We start from the raw sequence: 22,481 nt of genomic DNA, 5'->3' as shown, positions 1-22,481 counted from the left end.
TTTCATATCTGGCTTATATAATTATCGTGTATGTCTCAACCAGGGTACCGCTCTTCTAACTGTTGATCAAAGAAGATGGGAAGATCTTAAAAGCAGACTGAAGATAGCTCAACCCCTCCACCTCCCTCCTCGTCCAGGTATCGGAGCATTTCATTGTTTGCAGTTTGTTTACTTTAAATGTAGTATGTTGTCTTAATTTTTGTCAAAGCAATTTACAATATGAAAACGTTAGAGCTGAATCTCAATGATCAATATCTGATTTGTGATATCATTACTATTGTGCTAGCAATTTCTCTATATTATTTTTGCCTAATAGGGCTCAAGATCTGATTGTGCTTTTTGAACAAATCTGGTTCCCACACTAGTTTTGTCTTCCTTATTGTTTATGTAAAGATCTGAATGAAGTGGTTGGGGGTACACTTTAGGGTAATATATACCTGTCAGCTTAAAGTAAAGCAAAGAGCATGCTAATAAGTAGTTTGAGAGTTGTGAAAGCAAGCATATTGATTGGATACCTCCCATGGCTCCACAAGCACGACTGCTGTTTAACTATTGCAGTTGCTCATTTTTATAATATGGGCAGAATACTCATAGTAATTGTTGGTAATTGAAATCCACAATACTCTGGTGGAAAGCTTACAATTCTTTGAAAAGCTGTAACAAAAACGGTCAAAATTGATTACTTTGACTAATGCAAGCTCAATAATATGCTTGTATGATAATTATCATTCAAGCGCCTAATTCACACTGTATTTTTATATATTAAATTACAAAATTCAGTGAAAACCTAAATCTGATGCAGGAGACCTAATATTTACATGTGGTAACTTTACAATATTGGTTGAAAATGTAAATACATTTTACTAAAAATCAAGATTAATATTTATGTGATAGAATTATATAAGCATATCATAATATACAGTATAATGTAGGCTGACGAATCTAATGTAAATTAATTGGTAAAAATTCCAACCCCTCTCACCCTATATCTGGCTAAATTATGTAAACATACAGTATATTATTAAAGTTTGAGTATATACAGACTTTTTTCAAGCGCTGATCACATCTATTCCGAAACCAAGCAAGGACCATAACCTAATCTCAAATGATAGAACTATTTCATTACTAAATTTTGAATGTAAAATATGTGCTTCTATTTTTGCACTTAGACTTAGGGTGGCTTTACACGCTGCGATATAGCTAGCCGATGCTAGCGATGGCGAGCGTGATAGCACCCGCCCCTATCGTTATGCCGATATGTGAAGATCGCTGCCTAGCGAACATTATTGCTACGGCAGCGTTACACGTACTTACCTGCTCGGTGACGTCGCTGTGACCGGCGAACCGCCTCCTTCCTAAGCGGCCGCCCAATCAAAGCGGAGGGGCGGAGATGAGCGGGACAAACTTCCCGCCCACCTTCTTTCTTCCTCAATGCTGGTGTGTGGCAGGTAAGGAGAGGTTCCTCGTTCCTGCGGCGTCACACGTAGCGATGTGTGCTGCCGCAGGGACGAGGAACAACTTCGCCCAAGCGACAGCAGTGATAATTGGGAGAGGACCCCCATGTCAACGAGGAGCGATTTTGGACGTTTTTGCAACGATCCAAAATCGCTCCTAGGAGTCACACACAACGAGATCGCTTCAGCGGCTGGATGTGCTTCACAAAATCCGTGGTTAAAGAGGTATTCCCATCTCCAAGATCCTATCCCAATATGTAGTAAGTGGAATAATAATAATAATAATAATAATAATATTAGCAAATATCTCCAATTAGAATTATAGCATAGTTCTCCTGATATAGTCATGTCTCTTACCTGATGTGCAGGACATTGTATTCATGGCTACGACCACGAGCCACTGATTAAATAACTGTCATTATATGAGTGGACATAACTATGGATACCTAAGCTGCAGTGCCCTGTACATGAGGTACATGAGGTGATTCACTACTAACATTTAAGCAGAGCCTGGACGCCTTTCTTGAAAAATTTAATATTACCAGTTATGTATATTAGATTTTATGACAGGGTGTTGATCCAGGGAACTAGTCTGATTGCCGTATGTGGAGTCAGGAAGGAATTTTTTTCCCCATTGGAACTTGTTTGCCACATTGGGGTTTTTTTGCCTTCCTCTGGATCAACATGTTAGGCTACAGGTTGAACTAGATGGACTTAGAGTCTCCCTTCAACCTTAAAAACTATGATACTATGATACTATGATAGGTAGGAGACATGGCTATACCAGGAGAACTAAACTACATTTTTAATTTGAGGTATTTGCTACTCTTATTATTATTACACCTACTACATATTGGAATAGGATCTTTGAGATGGTAATACCCCTTTAAATGGACCCTGGCAGCTTCATCTCGCCCTCCAAACTGCTGCTATCCTAACAAGCCCATTTTATTGTCATATTGATTTTTTCATATGCCAAAAATCAATGTTATAACTGCGGTAGCAATATGCTTATTAGTGGGTGGACTAGTCCTAGGTCATTGTTTTCCTCACACTAATCATCCAACCAATCATGTTATCATGCCCTTCTGGGCATGAGTAACATGATTTGCAAGAGCAGGATTATTACTTTTGCAGATCTTTGTCTCCTTGACTATATGGTAACCGAGATGTACTCAGCAGTGAGGCAGGAGGCAGCGATGACATAGGATGCCTTACAACTGGGCCCATACAGTAGGCCAATGATGCCAGGGTGATACATACACCTATCTTACTGCATATTGTCAGGAAGGCTGGGACTTGCCTTTGCAACTCATGTTACTTTTGAAAACAGTGGTGTGATTAGTGCAATTATTAGTCAGTGAAAATTAATGCCCTCACTACTAGTCACCCACTAATTAGCATAACGTCACCTAGTTATACATTTTTGGGGGTCATATGAAGAAATCAAGACAATAAAATGAACTTGTTTGTTAAAATCGATATCATAGCATAAATTCCCTTTGATTTCTCCCTAACCTTACTCATATGGATATGGTAGGTTTTATTCCAGGAAGTCAAGCCTCCTCCCTGACAATGTTTACAAAATTGATAATGTTATCCTTGTAGATAACGGGGCTAAGCTTCCTTTATCAGTCCCGCCTTTAAGCTGGGTTTACACACTGCAACATCTCAAACGACATCGCTGTAATGTCACCGGTTTTGTGACGCAATAGCGATGTCGTTTGCGATGTTGCAGTGTGTGAAACACATCAGCGACCTGGCCCCTGCTGTGAAGTTGCTGATCGCTACAAATCGTTCAGGACCATTCCTAGGTCCTTTGTTTCCCGCTGTGCAGCATGCATCGCTACAAAGTTTCAGTGTGTGAAAGACTTTGCAGCGACTTTGTTAGCAACTTCCCTTTCAAAAAGCTGCTTATCAACGTCCCCAACAACCAGCTAGGTCGCTCTGCAGGTCCGAATCGCTGTTGCGTTGTTGGCCAGGTTTGCCTGTTTGACAGCTCACCAGCGACTTAGCAGAGACTTAGGGAGGTCGCTGTTACGTCACAAAACCGGTGACGTTAGAGCGATGTCCTTTGCGATGTTGCAGTGTGTAAACCCAGCTTTAGGCTATGTTCACACACAGCATTTTTGCAGCATTTTTTAGCTACGGATTTGCCTTGGTTTTATGCAAATCCATTCTAATAAAACGCTCCTTTTTACAGTCCCAGCAAAGGCTATGAGATTTCTGAAATCTCATGAACACACAAACAAAATACCTCCAGGATTTTCCTGACGGTTTTGTGAACCACCTCCAGTTTTGCTGCATTATGAAAAGAAGGAACATGTCAATTCTTTTCAGAGGTTTTGCCACGTTTTTTCAACCTAGTGATAGGTGGATGCAGCACCCTGAGATATGCTACCCCAGTGATCTGCAGGATCTTTGGCTTTCTGGAACACCTTATGCTGACAACCCACACCTCACACACAGGTAGGGGCACATTCCCTGAGACCTGGACGTAGAGTGTAGAGGGATAACAGTGGTCAGGTGTGAGAACCAATCCCTTAGCTGTTAGCCTGGGAAAGGGGTGTGGCTTGTGGGAAGCAACAGGTGTTGCTAGGCAGAGTTGGCAGGAAGGAGTGACAGTTGAAAGGAGCTAGAGAGTGAGAGGGGTGTGATGAATGTGAGGAGACCCCCAAAAGGCGACTAGGAGGTAGTAGCGTGAGGGTAGAAAGATCCCAGGCACTACGCACGAGGGGGTACTGGACCCCAGAGTAGACAACAGCTCTAGGCGGTCTGCTGATCCAGCTGTGTGTAGTGACTTCCAAGGTACCACACCACCCATAGGCTCAGGGACACAGCCTCATATATAGGACCCGGGAGAGGGCACAGAGAAGTAGCCTACCCCACAAGTAACCGCGAGGCCTGTCATACTGGACCCGGAAAACAAAGAAGCGGAGCGCCGCAGGTCACCAACAGCTTCAGGCAAGGGGACCATCAGCTCTGCATGTGCACGGAGGGCTCAACTGGGACTCACGTCAGCATCGGGACAAAGGAAAGTTGGTTGACCAGCCGTACCAAATTGCACTTGCAACATCCAGTGAGTAAATACCAGTTAATCTGCAAGAACTGTGTTGTGTTTATTACTGGCGCACCACAAGGCTCAGCACACCTAGATGGGACTTAAGCCCCTACTGGCGGAGGGTGCGAACACCCTTGCTGCTATACCATCTGTCCCTAAAACCACAGCGGCGGGACATCTTATTACCGCAACCCGCCAGTGGCGTCACAAGTGACATACAAAATAACCCTGTTACCAAGCACCCCCAGGTAACGGAACCGGACACGGCCACCTGTGACGGTGATCCCCATTATCCACCACCCGGAACCGAGTATCCCAAGGGCCTGGGGTGTGGCAGCGCTCTACATGGACTCGCAGATACCTTAGATCGGCGGGTCTAAGCAGGTTAATAAAAAAAACAGTTCCGACCTAGAATTGATCCAGGGTATCTGGCCGGCAGTTAAATATGGTGGTGGAAAGGATAGGGGGATTGGAGCAGGCTTGCTATATTTACTGAATCACGCTCCCACGACTCCTCCACTTCCCCGCTAATTACCTTCATTACATATTCACTGCTTTCATCTGTGATTGGCTGCAGTCAGATGTGCCCCTAGCCTGTGTCGCGTCTGGATGCAAACAATCACAGACCTGGTCTGCGGGTCTATTGTAAAGAGAATGAATGAGCCGCGTTTTCAGCAGTGACCTCACTCAATCTATTTACAGTCATAACTGTGACTGGAAATCACCTGAGTGAAGTGACCGGTGATAACACAACTCATTAATTCCCTATAGCTCACAGCGGGCAGTCATGTTCTATGTCCGCTCGCTGTGATCTTCACATGTAAGAATTGAATTGTCGTTGGTCCTCATGTGTATTACGTCGGACCTGCAGGGGTGTGATTATGGGGTTAATAAAGTGGTGAAAGACAGTGTGTTTTTGTATTTTATTTCAAATAAACGATTTTTTTGGTGTTTGTGTTTATTTCTTTTCACTTATTACAGATTGGTGATGGGGGTGTCTCTTAAGCCCACTTTACACGTTGCAATTAGTTGTACAATCGCATTTGCGATGTGACACGCCCAGGTTGCTTACGGGATCTTATGAGATTGCACGTTGGTCGTTCATTTGCTGTCACACGTGCGTTAGTAGTCTATGTTAAATTGGTCAATTTTGTGTGCGATCCTTTAGATCATGTGTTCTGTGACGTATGCATTGGGCACCTTTTTTTTTTATTTATTGACTTGCCAAGCGTGTGTACTGTGTAGAGATGCGTTTTTACTATGTCATCTGCCGTTCAGCTCTGCTACATGGCCGCTAACAGCAGACACAGACAGCCATGTAGCAGACAGAGCCGCACTGTCAGAATGAACTCGGGTGAACTTCACCCGACTTCATTGTCATGCTGCGGCTCTGTCTGTGTCGCGCCCTGATTAGCGGTCACCTGTGAAGGACTCACCGGTGACCGCTAATCTCCTAAGTTACTGAAGTTAGCAGCCCTCTCTCATACTCACCAATCCCCGATCCCCGGCTCTGCACGGCGTTCACACTGCTCCGGCGGCTTTTACTGTTTTTACCGCCGCTCCTATCACCTCCACGCAGCAACTGAGGTGAGTAGCGCGATCAGCTGAGCTGTCACTGAGGTTACCCGCGGCCACCGCTGGATCCAGTGACAGCGGGTAACCTCAGTGACAGCAGCTGATCGCGCGGCTGTCTTCATTACCTGCGTGGAGGTGACCAGAGAGGCGGTGTATTCTGCAGCTCCGGTCACCTCCATGCAGCAGCGCTGGAAGCGACGCTGGAGCATCCTGGATTCCGCCGGACATGGAGGGCTTTTTGGGGCTGATTAAAGTGGTTAACCAGGGTATATGTTTGTGTTTTTTATTTCTAATAAAGGATTTTTTCGGGCGTGTGTGTGTTTATTTACTGTAATTTACAGATTAATCATGGAGGGTGTCTCATAGACGCCTGACATGATTAATCTAGGACTTATTGGCAGCTATGGGCTGCCAATAACTCCTTATTACTCCGATTTGCCAACGCACCAGGGCAAATCGGGAAGAGCCGGGTACAGTCCCAGAACTGTCGCATATAATGTATGCGGCAATTCTGGGCGGCTGTTGGCTGATATTGTTAGGCTGAGGGGCTCCCCATAACGTGGAGCTCCCCATCCTGAGAATACCAGCCTTCAGCCGTATGGCTTTATCTGGCTGGTTTTAAAATTGGGGGGAACCGCACGCCGTTTTTTTTCATTATTTAATTATTTATTTCACTACACAGTATAGACACGCCCACCGGCTGCTGTGATTGGGTGCAGTGTGACACCTGTCACTCAGAGTGGGGGCGTGTCTCACTGTAACCAATCATAGGCGCCGGTGGGCGGGGAAAGCAGGGAATACGAGATTGTTTAATGGGCGGCCGTCTTTTTCAAAACAGTAAAAGCCGCCGGAGCAGTGTGAACGCCGTGCAGCGCCGGGGATCGGTGAGTATATGAGAGAGGGGGATAGACTGACATGGACAGAGAGTGAGGGACAGAGATAGTCACCGACTGACAGAGATTAGTGAATGACAGACATTGTGAGGCGCTTCAGAACGCAGCTTTTCAGCTGCGCTCTGAAGCAGACCTTTTTTAAGCTGCGGTGCAGAGCGCACACCTGCGCACATAGCATCAGACACCAAAATCGTATGAGGGATGTCACACGTTACAATTCACTAGGTTCGTGCAACAAAACGCTCAATTCTAGAGAATGATACGATGTGTTTGCGATCAACGGTTTTGCGTTCAATCCTGATCGCACGTAGCTGTCACACGCAGATACCTCACAAACGATGCCGGATGTGCGTCACTTACAACTTGACCCCAACGACGGATTGTGAGATATATTGAAGCGTGTGTAGCGGGCTTTAGACACCTGCTATTACCAATCTAGGGCTTAGTTGCAGCTATGAGCTGCGATTAAGCACTGATATTACCCCGATTGTCACCGCACCAGGGCAATCGGGAAGAGTCAGGTAAAGTGCTGTAATTGTCGCATCTAATGAATGCGACAATCCTGGGCGGTTGCAGGCTATTACCTTTAGGCTGGGTCTCCCCAGCCTGAGAATACCAGCCCCAGATATGGGCTTTATCATGGCTGGATATCAAATTTGGTGGGCCAAGCGCTGTTTTTTTTTATTATTATTTTATTTAAATAATTTAAAAAAAATAGCATGGGGTCCCTCTTATATTGATATACAGCTAAGATAAGCAAACAGCTGGGGGCTGCAGCCTGTAGCTGTAGGCTTTATCTGTGCTGGGTATCATAATATGGGGGGACACTACATCAAATTTTTTTTATATATTTATTTATTTTTTATTGTATGAAAGACCCGCAGACTAGGTCTGTGATTGGTTGCAGTTATACGCTGTCACACAGGCTGGGGGCGCATCTGACTGCAGCAAATCACAAACTCCAGTGGGTGGGGGTGAAAGCAGTTAATATGTATGAGGCTAATGAGCGGCAGCGGAAGTAGGAGGGGCCGCGGAAGTAGGTACGGTTGAGTCTAGAATGTATGGGCTCCTTCCAGGTTAGTGGACTTGACCAGCTGGGTTAGTGGGCGTGATCGGCTTGGTTAGTGAGCTTGGTGATGTTTTCTCCCTTCCACTACAATCACGCTTCGCCCCCCCTGCCCACTCCATTTGATAAGAGCCTGTTGAATGACGTCATACCTGTAAGGAGCCCATACACTCTAGTATCTACCGAGCAGGTACAGCGACATTGGAGACTGGTATAGGGTGCTTGCTTTACTTTTTTTTTTAACTACCTGAGTGTTGGATCCAGGTCAATCCTGGCCCGCCCCAGCACTCAGGTACTTTTGAACCCCTGCTGGTCTGGACATCATAGAAGTGCAAAAAAAATGGCTGTTATAACGCCACAAAAACCACACCAAAAACTGCACCAAAACCGCAGATGACTCCCAGGAGACATCCTGCAATAAGATCAGGTTTTGGTCAGGAAAAAAGCTGCAAAAATGCTCTGTGTGAACATAGCGTTAGGTATTGAAAAGTCTTTTGATAGTCTGATTTGGCCTCTTGCAAGTGGTTCTTCTAAAAATGGTATTTGTTCGCCCTAGTATAAAAGCTATCAAGATTCTCTACTTCAGCCTATATGAAATCCCATGTACAGAAATCTCTGGCATACACATTAGGCAATGCATCTATCAACAATTTCCACTATCTCCAGCTTTGTTTGCACATCCAAAAGAACTCTTTTGCAGCAGCACAAAAAAACTGAATTGATTGTTTCCAGATGATGATTTGTTACATTAATAAACCCCATTACTACTCTAGCCAATCTGAAATATGTTAAGGTTACTGGCCTAAAAATGAACACCTCCCAGTCTGACATACTATTTTGCGATACCCTTGCACATATACAGAAGGTTATCAAAATCAACTTTAGGTTTAATATTCAAACTCACTTTTTGTCATACCTTGGTGTTAAACTCAATAATTGTATAGACAATCTATGTAAATAAAACTATCATCCTATCTTCAAACAACTGAATGCCAATCTGCAAAAATTGGTATTATTGTCATCATATATTTTTAAAACACTATTTGATTGCATGGTTCTGCAAATGAGAAAAGGGGTTTACATACAAAATACAAATTACAATGACTAGACTTAACATTGACAGACTGTAACAGAAGGGAGAGGGACCTGCTCTTGCGGGCCTACAGTCTACAGGATAAGGGAGAAGGAGACAGTAGTTTGGGAGATGCAGCACCTTTGATGGTGGTGAGGTGGCAGCACTTTCATTGCAGGCTGTAAGCTTCTTGAAGAGATAGGTTTCAATTTGGTCTGAAAGTTCAGAATATCGTGGATAATCAGAAGTGTTGGGCACAGAATTGACGCTAAGGTAAGAGAGGATATGTAGTAGCAGTGAGTGTGCAACTGTGTCGAAGACAGAGGACAGGTTTAGAAATAGGAGTATAGAAAATTGTCTGTTAGCTCTGGCAGATATCAAGTGGTTAACATTTTGATTAGTGCAATTTCAGTGGAATGGTGGGGACAGAAACCAGATTGTATGTTGTCAAAGATCGAGTTAGATGAGAGGTGGGAGTAAAGTTCAGTGTTGGACGTGCTATTCAAGGAGCATGGAGGCAAACGGGAGCAACACTATGGGACAATAGCTGGACATAGTGGTAGGGTCAAGGGATGGTTTCTTCAGGATAGTTGAGATTGTGGCATGTTTGAAAGCAGAAGGAAGGGCGCCAGAACTTAATGATAGGTTGAATAGGGCTAGGATAAGCATGGTGTTGAGGTTGGGGAGGAGGTGGGATGGAATGGTTCAAGTGCACAAGGAGTGAGGTACAGTTTGGACAGAAGATGAGTAAGCATGTTATATAGAGCAGTTGTTGTGGTTGAACCTTAAAGAGTTGCCTAATTTGGTCCATCTTCTTTTTGAAATGTGTGGCTAATCTCCTGCAGAAATGAGGTACATTGGAGGGTGCAAACATGGGCGGAGGAGAGAGTTAAAAGTGTTGAATAACTATTTGGGATTGTGTGATACAGAAGATATGGTTGGGAAGTATTCCTGTTCAGCAGAGGTAATGGCTAACTTGAATGTAACATTTGCCTTTTTGAATATGGTGAAGTCTTCCTGCGAGTGTCCGCAACTCTGGACATTGTCAAAGCTTATTACTGAGGTTGTTGTGCTAGGGTTGTCTTATTAATTCATCACAGTTTTCCATGCACGAGAGGGGTGAGCAAGTCAATCATTGATGCAAGCATGGCGTTTTAAAAAAACAGTGGCACTGTCTGTGTCATGGAGAATGTCCTTTCCAATCTTGGATAGGTAGAATTCCGTTTGGTAAAAATGGTCTTCCTTTCTCAGATGTTTCTATTGTTTAGAACTCTTCCAATTTTAGTCCCAGCACATGCTTTCCAGTTTAAAAAAAATCTAATGTTATGGGTGCAGGCAACCTGGGCACCTGCAATCCAGTTGTCCTTGCGGGACTACTGGATTGCAAGTGCCCAGGTTGCCCGCACCCATAATATCTCCTCTCTGTAATTCTCCCAGAGCGTGGTCGAAACTGTTGGGGCCCAGAATTGTGAGCCATGGTTGTCATCGGCCTGCAGCTGCGTGGAGGGACAGATATAACTGGAGGGAGCCGGGGAGCAGGAGCAGGCTTGGCTTTTTGTCCAGAAGCCCCCTCTATTCCGGTCAGATAATAAGGGCCTCATCTGCCAGTGCGGCAGCTCTATCCAAGATGTACGGCGTGCGCTCTCTGACCCATTCCCGTATTTGTGAGGGACACTTGGAAAGACATTGTTCTATAAGAAATACCTGTATAACGTCTTCCACAGTGAAGGCGTCTTCCGCTTCAGGCCATCTCTGACATGCCTGGGACATCTTATGGGCCTACTTCCTAAACGATCCCCCCTTGGTGCATGGGAGGTCTCGGAACTGTGTCCTATGTGAGTCTGGGTTGATAGCATGGTATTCCAGGATAGTCTGCTTTACAATGTTATCATCCTTGTTCCGTTGAGAGTCAATGGTGCGATAAGCCTCCGCCAGGCTTCTGTTTAGGAGTCTCACTAAGGCTATGTGTGCACAGTGCGTTTTTTGCGGCGTTTTTGCGCGTTTTTCGGGTGTGTTTTTTGCCTCAAAACTTCATGACTTTGCTTCCCCAGCAAAGTCTATGCGTTTTCAATTTTGCTGTCCGCACACAACTGTTTTTTTAAGCTGCGTTTTTGAGCTTAAAAAAAAAATGGACATGTCAATTCTTTCCTGCGTTTTTCTGCGTTTTCCCCCCATGCAATGCATTGGAAAAACGCAGAAAAACGCAGAGATCAAAAACGCAGCAAAACGCAGCCAAAAATTCACCAAATCGCGGTAAAAACGCATGCGTTTTTTGTCGCGTTTTTTTCTGCCACGGGTGTGTTTTTGTGCGTTTTTAGTGGCCAAAAACGCACGAAAACACAGCGTCAAAAAAATGCAGTGTGTGAATTTAGCCTAACAAACGCATCCAGCCAGAGTGGTGCACCTCTATCACGGCACACTGCTGCTCAAAGTCCTTGAAGAACCCTTTCACATCTCCGGAAACCTCATCAAATTGCTTGAAGTCCGCCCGGGTGATCCGTACAGGCTCCCGGATCACTGGATTTACAATCCAACTCACATTACTCCCTCTGTCGGACTTCATTGCTTCTTGTCTCCTCTGTGCTCGGCAAGCAGCCTCCTCCTTATACTCCTGAGATACACCGGGGCCCAGAGCTGCCATCTCTTCTTCGAACCACACCAACCACTGGCTATATGGGGCACCGTTTGTCCACTAGACATCTGGGAGGAGGTGGTCGGGCTCACACCCACCAGTAGATCAATTAAGGCTTTGATACTCAGTCCCTGGTAGTTCAGGCCCAGATCCCTGGCTCTCTCCTGTAAACTGGATGCAGTCCAGTTTCTGTACTCCCTCTTTGGGTGGATCTCCACTGGGATGTGCTCTGTTGATCCTACTGCTGCCACCAGTTGTGATGGGGTCCTTCTCCCATATCACACAATCAACAGAGTGAGAGATGAGTGAGCAATCCAAGAATATTTATTCCAAGCAAATGAAACGGTACAAAACATAATCCACCACACAGAGGGTAAAAATAGTCCAGAGACACGAATATAATCCAGTAAGCGCATAAATGTCACACTCCTCCAGAAGTCCTTCTTCAGGGTGATTGGGGTTTCTCACAGTCTCTCTGAGCTGTCAGCTTATCCCAGAGGTTCAACCTTGCTTCTTCTCTCTTGTAAGTCTAACCCAGAATGACTGACCAATTCTTCAGGAAAGCAGAGAGTTTAGGTGGATCCCTGGCCCCCCTCCCCAAGACCTAGGGACAGGAACACTACAGGGAGTGATTACCTACAGACAATACAATGTACACACAAGCAATACAGAGAATGGACAGTGAACCACGCCTAAATTGCGAACCTACACAACATGATACACAACCCACCAAATTCATCCATCACAGTATTGCCTTGGCAGCTTCACGAAGTGTAGAGGAGATATCCTTCTTCCCTCCTGATAGATGTAGTGATTGCCTATATGAATAAAATTATGATTTGTGAAACATTTACAGCAATTCTTATTGATAAAGTCACCCCGTTTGAGAATGTGTGGACCCCCTGGATATTACATGCTATTATTCCTAATCTAAATTACTGTATTATGCACAACTATAATGTTCTTATATTCTCCTATTCGGGTTTTACTATTGTGATATTTAGATATCAAACATGATCATCTTCTTTCCATTGTGATCCCCAATGGAGAGAATGAGACAATGTCAGTAAGTGGCTGTGGAATTAATGGCACTATAAGCGAGTAAAATAAATAAATTGGTAAAATAAATTCACTTATCTTATGTGATTTGTATTCATTTCCTAGATAATGATGGCTTCAGAGCACGGATGTACGACATTACACAGCATCCATTTTTCAAGAGGACTATAGCAGTACTTGTCCTAGCACAGTCGGTTCTGCTATCAGTAAAGGTATGTTACATAGGAATGCTTCCAGTTAGACTCCAGTAATGTTATTGGCTTAAAGGTCATGTTGTATTTGAACCTAGAAGATTTTTGTGTCATGGTCCAATTTCATGATGTACATCCATAATTCCATAAATCATTAGACGCTGTGTAAAATGTGAAGAAAACAAGAATGCAATGATTTCAAAATCTCATATCTATATTCTATTCACCACAGAACATTAAACACAAATCAGAAGTAGAAATTTAGACATTTTTCCATTTCATCAAAAACAACTAATTTAGAAATGTATATTCGCTACATATCTCAAACACCTTATGAGTATGTACAGTAGTAGTGAAAGCAACTAACAGTAATAGTGCACACCTATATAAAATTCATATTCAAAAATATAGAGATAATATATTCTCAGAGTTTCTTCAAAATTACCACTGATGGATATATTGTCATGCGTTTAGTACACCGTGTGCAGAATTATTAGGCAAGTTGTATTTTAGAGGATTTTTTTTATTATTGATCAACAACTATGTTATCAATCAACCTAAAAGACTCAAAAATATCAAAGCTTAATATTTTTGGAAGTTGGAGAGGTTTTTTTTTAGATTTGGATATTTTAGGAGGATATCTGTTTGTGCAGGTAGCTATTACTGTGCAGAATTATTAAGCAACTTAATAAAAAACAAATATATTTCCATCTCACTTATTTATTTTCACCAGGTAAACCAATATAACTGCACAAAATTTAGAAATAAACATTTCTGATATGCAAAAACAAAACCCCAAAAAATTAGTGACCAATATAGCCACCTTTCTTTATGATGACACTCAACAGTTTTCCATCCATAGATTCTGTCAGTTGCTTGATCTGTTTACGATCAACAATGCGTGCAGCAGCCACCACAGCCTTCCAGACACTGTTCCGAGAGGTGTACTGTTTTCCCTCCCTGTAGATCTCACATTTTCTGAGGGACCACAGGTTCTCTACGGGGTTCAGATCAGGTGAACAAGGGGGACATGTCATTATTTGTTCATCTTTTAGACCTTTACTGGCCAGCCACGCTGTGGAGCAGTTGGATGCATGTGTTGGAGTATTGTCCTGTATGAAAATCATGTTTTTCTTGAACGATACCGACTTCTTCCTGTACCACTGCTTGAAGAAGTTGTCTAACTACAGTAGGCCTGGGAGTTGAGTTTCACTCCACCATCAACCCGAAAAGGTCCCACAAGTTCATCTTTGATGATACCAGCACATACCAGTACCCCATCTTCACCTTGCTGGCGTCTGAGTCGAAGTGGAGCTCTCTGCCCTTTACTTATCCAGCCTCTGGCCCATCCATCTGGCCCACCAAGAGTCACTTTCTTTTCATCAGTCTATAAAACCTTTGAAAAATCAGTCTTAAGATATTTCTTGGCCCAGTCTTGATGTTTTATCTTATGTTTTTTGTTCAAAGGTGGTCGTTTTTTAGCCTTCCTTACATTGGCCATGTCCCTGAGTATGGCACACCTTGTGCTTTTTGATACTCCAGCAATGTTGCAGCTCTGAAATATGTCCAAACTGGTGGCAAATGGCATCTTGGCAGCTTCATGCTTGATTTTCCTAACTTCATGGGCAGTTATTTTGCGCATTTTTTGCCCAACACGCTTCTTGTGACCTTGTTGGCTATTTGCCATGAAACACTTGATTGTTCGGTGATCATGCTTCAAATGTTTGGCAATTTCAAGACTGCTGCATCCCTCTGCAAGACATCTCACAATTTTGGACTTTTCAGAGCCCGGCAAATCTTTCTTCTGACCCATTTTGCCAAAGGAAAGGAAGTTGCCTAATAATTAAGCACACCTTATATAGGGTGTTGATGTCATTACACCACGCCCCTCCTCATTACAGAGATGCACATCACCTGATTTACTTAATTGGTAGTTGGCTCTCAAGCCTATTCAGCTTGGAGTAGGACAACATGTATAAAAATTATCATGGAATCAAAATACTTGTTTGCCTAATAATTATACACACAGTGTATATTAGCAAGGATGAACACGGACAAAGACTGCTTATATTGTGGACTCACGATGATATATCCATTGGTGGTAATTTTGTCTATGTGTAATTATCTTTTCATCTTTAACACTAGAACTACTGGACTTGTGACACCTAATAGAACTACATAGTGCGAAGTAGTCAAAATGACTACCTTAGTAGTTCTAGTGTTAAACAATAGAGGGACAGCTAACCTCATAGCACGGGTGCCCAATTGGTTCCCCCATCTGAGGTACTCAATTCTGCTGCCCAGTTAGAGTTGAAGGGAAGAAACTCTGAGAATGTATTAATGCTATATTCTTGTATATGAATTTTAGATAAGTGTACACTATTACAGTCAGTTCACTTTCAGAGCTACACATTCACTTGGTGTTTGGGGAATTTATCTTTTAAATAACAATAAAAGTTATATTTAAGAGAATATTTATGTGACCCAATATTTAAATTATTTCCTCTTTTGAGCTAATTATTTCTAGATAATCTAATAGTAAGCATCTAAATTAAGTTGGGACAGGGTTAAAGTGGTTTTCCACTACTAGAGCAACCCCTTCTGATTCCACGTTTCCTCCAGGTAAAATAATAAAGCCTATACTCGCCTCCAATACCGGGACTCTTCTAGCAGTGCCCAGGCTCTTGCCGCCAGGGTTCATGTGAGGTTGTGACATCACGCAAGCCCCATGTCCAATCAGTGCCGGCTTTTTTCTCCCCGCTTCCGAACCAAACAAGTTAATCAAAAGGAAGTGAGCACTCCAGCTGCGCTTACTTCCTGTTGATTAGTTGTTTGGTAAGATGGCAGGGAGAGGGAAGCCGGCGCTCATTGGACTCGAGGCTTGCAACACCGCCGAAAGGGTACTGGTATGGGAGCTGGAAACATGTGGGCTTAAAAGGGGTTGTCCTAGTAGTGGACAACCCCTTTAATTAAAAGCTGGAAAAATAACAGGTACAGCTGGAGGGTCAAATATCAACTAAGTCAGAAGACTGTGTATAAAAAGAGCATGTCTCCCAGAAAGAGGCAGAGTCTCCCAGAAGCAAACATTGTCAGAGGTCCACTAAACTGTAAACAACTGCGACTAACAATTATAGAATTATTTCAGAAAAATGTTCGTCAATGTAAAATTGCAAAGACATTGAATATCACGCCATATACATTACATAATATCATCAAAAGATTCTGAGATTCTGGAGAAATCCATGTGCACAATAGACACAGTTTATGGTCAATATTGGATGCTTGTGATCTATGGGCTCTCAGGCAGCACTGTTTTTAAAACATACATGATTCGGTCATACAAATCACTGTATGGGCTCAAGAATATTTCCAGAAATCATTGACTGTGAACAACGTTTACCGTGAAATCCACAGATGCAAATGAAAGTTCTATCATACAAAGAAGAAGCCATATGAGTATCAACACAATCCAGAAATGCAGCCATCTTCTCTTGTTACCTGTATAATATTCACCTGTCCCCACACTCAATCAATGACACTCCAACATCTCCACCATAGTGTCTAAGGACACCACGGACACAATTTTAGCCCTTCACAAGGCTGGGATGGACTACAGGACAATAGGCAAGCAACTTGGTGAGAAGGCAACAACAGTTGATGCAATTATTAGAAAATGGAAGAAAGACAAGACGACTGTCAATCTTGCTCATTCTGGGGCTCCATGCAAGATGGCGCCCCAGACTCATTCAATAGCTAAATTTCTCTTTATTCATATGTTCATGGCAGTAATGCAGATTCCATTTTTCAGATTTTCATTCTTACATATAGTTATTGGATTTTTCATGTCAGTATTCACACAGCAATTTCTGCTTTTCATATATTCCCCTTACATAGTCACTGGTGTGCATACCTTCTCTTCATATAGTGTAGATTTGATTTTTTCGTTTTTTGCACCCAGTTCAGACTCAGAATGGTGTTCCAGACGTTATTTCTTGAATGACCATAAGAGAGCTGTGACCACAGTTTCAAAGATTACCGTTAGTAACACACTATACTGTCATGGATTAAAATCCTGCAAAGCACGCAAGGTCGCCCTGCTCATGCCAGCACATGTCCAAACCCGTTTGAATCTGGGTGATCCAGAGGATGCATGAGAGAAGGTCATGTGGTCAGATGAGACCAAAATAGAACTTTTTGGTATGAACTCCACTCCTCATGTTTGAAGGAAGAAGAAGGATAAGTACAACCCGAAGAACACCGTCACAACCATGACACATGGGGTAGAAACATCATACTTTTAGGGGGAATTTTCTGCAAAGGGGACAGGATAACTGCACCGTATTAAAGGGAGGATGAATGGGGTCATGTATCGCGAGATTTTGACCAACAACTTCCTTCCCTCAGTAAGAGCATTGAAGATGGATCGTGGCTGGGTCTCCCAGCATGACAATGACCTGAAACACACAGCCAGGGCAACTAAGGAGTGGCTTCATATGTCCTGGGATGGCCTAGCCAGTCTCCAGATCTGGACCCGATAGAAAATCTTTGGAGGGAACTGAAACTCAATGTTGACTAGCGACAGCCCCGACACCTGAAAGATCTGGAGAAGAACTCTGTGGAGGAGTGGAACAAAATCCTTGCTGCAGTGTGTGGTTAAGAACCACAAGAATTGCTTGACCTCTGTTATTGAAACAAAGGTTTCTGTACAAAATATTAAGTTCTGTTCTTTTATTGTATTAGATACGTATTTAATGTAATTAAAAGCAAATTAATTATTTAAGAATCATACAATGTGATTTTTGGGGATTTTTTTTTTACTCTGTCCGTTATAGCGGAAGTTCACCTATGATAAAAATTACAAACCTCTCCATTCTTTGTAGGTGGAAAAATTTGCAAAATCAGCAGTGTATCAAATACTTATTTTCTCCACTGTATATATACGTATAATATTCTGTCTTTTCTTTTCTAGTGGGATGTTGATGATCCTGTGACTGTGCCTCTTGCAACAATGTCAGTCGTTTTCACCTTCATCTTTGTATTGGAGGTAATGTACTTTTGGTCAGTGTGTAATAACAGTATGGCATTGGTTTTATATGGAACCAGGGGTAGAATTTGTTTTTTCTCAGAGCAACCCTAAAAGGAAGACTTCATCTCACTGATGGTGCACAGAAGGGAACTCCATGTTGGTGGAGCAGAGAAACTTCCAATGATAAAAATGAGTATCCAGCAGTACATTCAAATTATATAGTTTATAAAACGACTAGATACTTGCTTTTATCCTTACATATACAATCATGGCTGAAAGTGTTGGCACCCTTGAAATTGTTCCAAAAATTGAAGTATTTCTTCCAGAAAATTATTGCAATTATACATGTTTTGTTATACCTATCTTTATTTCATTAGTTTTGTGTTGTTCCAATACACACAATGAGGAAAAAAGGCAAAACATAATTTCACACATAACCGCAGAAATTGAAGGGATAAAATTGTTGCCAGCTTTCCAAAATTGTGGGTAAGCAATTTTTCTTTAGGCATTTGATGCTTGTTCAAATTCACCTATAGCAAGTAACAGCTATGGGCAATATGAAAATCATACCTGAAACCAGATAATTAAGGGAGAGTTCACTCAATCTTTGCATTGTGTGTCTGTGTGCATAACACTAAGCATGGAGAACCGAAAGGGGAGAAAACAACTATCGAGGACTTGAGAAGCAAAATTGTTGAATAAAATCAACAACCTCAAGGTTACAAGTCCATCTTCAGAGATCTTGATGTTACTTTTTCCATGGTGCTCAACATAATCAGGACGTTTACAACCCATGGCACTGTAGCTAATCTGCCTGGACATGGACGATAGAGAGAATTGATGAAAGGTTGCAACACAGAATAGTCTGGATGGTGGATAAGCAGCCCCAATTAAGTTCCAAAGAAATTCTAACTGTCCTGCAGGCTTAGGGTACATCAGTGTCAGCACAAACTATTTGTCGACATTTGAATGAATTGAAATGCTATGGCAGGAGACTGAAGAGAACTCCACTGATGACACAGAGCCATTAAAAAAGCTACACTGAAGTTTGCCAAAATGTACTTGAATAAGCCAAAATCACTGTGGGAAAGAGTGGACAGATGAAACCAAGTTAGATGTTTTGCTGTAATTTTGCTGTCTTTTGCACTGAGTGCCTTGACTGTGTGCATGGCATCATGAAATCTGAAAATTACCAAACGATTTTGGGATGCAATGTAGTACCCAGTGTCAGAAAGCTGGGTTTGCAGCCTAGGTCATGGGTCTTCCAGCAGCAAAATGACCCCAAACATACTTCAAGAAGCACCCAGAAGTGGATGGCAACAAAGTGCTGAAGAGTTCTGAAGTGGCCAGCAATGAGTCCAGATCTAAATCCCATTGATCACCTGTGTAGACAAAGCACCCTTCAAATATGAGAGACCTGGAGAAGTTTGCAAAAGAAGAGTGGTCCTAAATAGAGATGAGCGAACCAGCCGCGGTTCGGCTCGAGTTCGGTTCGTCGAACGGAGGTCTCGTTCGAGTTCAGTTCGGCGAACGTTCGACGAACTGAACTCGAACCGCATAGGAAACAATGGCAGGCAATCACAAACACATAAAAACACCTAGAAAACACCCTCAAAGGTGTCCAAAAGGTGACAAACAACTCACAACACAACACAAACACATGGGAAAGTGACAAGGACATATACTCATGCGAAAACAAAAGAGCTGGACAAGGAAAGAGGAGGAGACACAGAAATAGGCATGGCACGCCCTTCTAAAATCATGTAAAACACCACAAGGTGACTCCAAGCTGAGTTCTCCCTTTTTTCCAAAAATTGGGCCACACACACACACACACACCCCTTCAGTGGCAGCACTTGTGCCCCAGTTGTACACTTCACAGCTAGATTTGCATCAAGCACATTCAAAAATACGCCATCCTTTTCCGTCCTCAGGATTGCACCGGGGTAGGTAGCAAAGTCTTTCCTGATCCCAGCTCTGTTCATCTTGGACCATTTTTAAAAACAATGTAAGCAAGGGTTACTCCAAGCGGAGTCTCCCTTTTTTCCAAAAATTGGGCCACACAGACACTCACCCCTTCAGTGGCAGCACTTGTGCCCCAGTTGTACACTTCACAGCTAGATTTGCATCAAGCACATTCAAAAATACGCCATACTTAACCGTTCCCAGGATGACCCCTGGGTAGGTAGCAAAGTCTTTGCTGAACCATGACTTGTTCATCTTGGCTCCTTTTAAAAAACACAGCAAGCAAGGGTTACTCCAAGTGGAGTCTCCCTTTTTTTTCCAAAAATTGGGCCCCACACACACCCACCCATTCAGTGGCAGCACTTGTGCCCCAGTTGTACACTTCACAGCTAGATTTGCATCAAGCACATTAAAAAATACGCCATACTTAACCGTTCCCAGGATGACCCTGGGGTAGGTAGATAAAGTCTTTGCTGAACCATGACTTGTTCATCTTGGCTCCTTTTAAAAAACACAGCAAGCAAGGGTTACTCCAAGCGGAGTCTCCCTTTTTTTCCAAAAATTGGGCCCCACACACACCCACCCATTCAGTAGCAGCACTTGTGCCCCAGTTGTACACTTCACAGCTAGATTTGCATCAAGCACATTCAAAAATACGCCATACTTAACCGTCCCCAGGATGACACCGGGGTAGGTAGCAAAGTCTTTCCTGATCCCAGCTCTGTTCATCTTGGATCATTTTTAAAAACACAGCAAGCAAGGGTTACTCCAAGCGGAGTCTCCCTTTTTTTTTCCAAAAATTGGGCCACACAGACACCCCATCAGTGGCAGCACTTATGCCCTAGTTGCAAACAGGATGTTTTAATTTGCATCAAGCACATTCCAAATCCACAAGCATTTACTCTCCCCAGGATGACACAGGGGTAGTAAATTCCTTGTGGATCCATGACTTGTTCATTTTGATGAACGTTAGTCTGTCCACATTGTCACTGGACAGACGCGTGTGCTTATCTGTCAGCACACACCCAGCAGCACTGAAGACACGTTCAGAGACAACGCTGGCAGCTGGACACGACAATATCTCCAAGGCGTAAGTTGAGAGCTCTGGCCATTTTTCAAGATTTGAAGCCCAAAATGAGCAAGACTCCATTTGCAAAATCATGGCATCGATGTTCATTTGGAGATACTCCTGGGAGATTCACTCCCTGCACCTGCACGGTTGTTTGGTGGAAAAGACGAGCTAAGATCGAGTAACAGCTTCTGCTGATACTCCTGCATACGTGCGTCCCTTTCTATGGCTGGAATTATGTCACAAAATTTGGACTTGTACCGGGGATCTAATAGTGTGGCAAGCCAGTAGTCATCATCACTTCTAATTTTGACAATACGAGGGTCATGTTGGAGGTAGTGCAGCAAGAAGGCGCTCATGTGTCTTGCGCAGCCATGCGGACCAAGTGCACGCTGTGTTTGTGGCATAGAGGTGCTAACCGTTCTTTCTTCCTCTGACATCTCCCCCCAACCTCTTTCAACTGAAATTTGACCAAGGTCTCCCTCATCCGCTGAGTCTTCCATGTCCATGGACAGTTCGTCCTCCATTTCTTCATGTTCTCCTGCACCTTCCTCAACATTTTGCCTGCTACCATGCGCCCTTGTTGATCCCTGTCCCCCATGGTCCCATGCCTGCCGCGTTGGTGATGATGAACGTCTGGACCTTGGTGATGTTGTTGTGTCTTGCGCATATGAATCCTCCTGTAGTTCCTCCCCTTCCTGTTGTCCCACCCCCTGACTCCGAATAGTGTTTAGCGTGTGCTCCAGCATGTAAATGACTGGAATTGTCATGCTGATAATGGCATTGTCAGCGCTAAACATATTCATCGCCATGTCGAAACTGTGCAGAAGGGTGCATAGGTCCTTGATCTGAGACCACTCCATCAGGGTGATCTGCCCCACCTCTGCATCTCGTTGGCCCAGGCTATACGTCATGACGTATTGCACCAGGGCTCGTCGGTGCTGCCACAGTCGCTGTAACATGTGGAGAGTTGAATTCCCGCGTGTCGCCACATCGCATTTCAGGCGATGAACCGGCAGGCCGAAAGACTTCTGGAGCGATGCAAGTCACTCAGCTGCGGCGGTTGAACGGCGGAAGTGAGCAGACAGTTTTCGTGCCCTGGTCAGAAGGCCATCTAGGCAGGGATAGTGTGTTAAAAATTGCTGGACAACAAGGTTCAACACGTGAGCCATACAAGGCACATGTGTCACCTTGCCCAGGCGAAGGGCCGCACCCAGGTTTGCAGCATTGTCGCACACGGCCTTACCAGGCTGCAGGTTGAGTGGAGACAACCATTTATTAAACTCAGTCTCCAGAGCTGCCCACAACTCAGCCGCTGTGTGACTCTTATTTCCAAGACATGTCAAGCTAAAGACCGCCTGATGCCGTTGCGCTCTGCTGCCAGCATAGTAATGAGGGGTGCGTGATTCCTTCTGCGC

General features: G+C 43.6%; 1 protein-coding gene across 4 annotated transcripts in view; it reads left to right on the top strand.

Moving 5' to 3' along the window:
* NALCN (sodium leak channel, non-selective) overlaps positions 1-22,481 on the top strand; it is a 1,011,261-nt gene that overhangs the window by 942,212 nt on the left and 46,568 nt on the right. For all 4 annotated transcript variants that reach the window (XM_075336708.1, XM_075336707.1, XM_075336706.1 and 1 more), the window contains 3 exons: positions 44-137; positions 12,918-13,024; positions 17,973-18,047. In XM_075336708.1, the coding sequence (XP_075192823.1) occupies positions 44-137; positions 12,918-13,024; positions 17,973-18,047 (276 nt within the window). The remainder of the gene's footprint in view (positions 1-43; positions 138-12,917; positions 13,025-17,972; positions 18,048-22,481) is intronic.

Source organism: Anomaloglossus baeobatrachus, chromosome 2 (assembly GCF_048569485.1).
Source record: "Anomaloglossus baeobatrachus isolate aAnoBae1 chromosome 2, aAnoBae1.hap1, whole genome shotgun sequence".
NCBI classification, from domain to species: Eukaryota; Metazoa; Chordata; class Amphibia; order Anura; family Aromobatidae; genus Anomaloglossus; species Anomaloglossus baeobatrachus.
The sequence above is the reverse complement of the archived record's forward strand: the minus strand, read 5'-3'. Positions and strand labels throughout refer to the sequence as shown.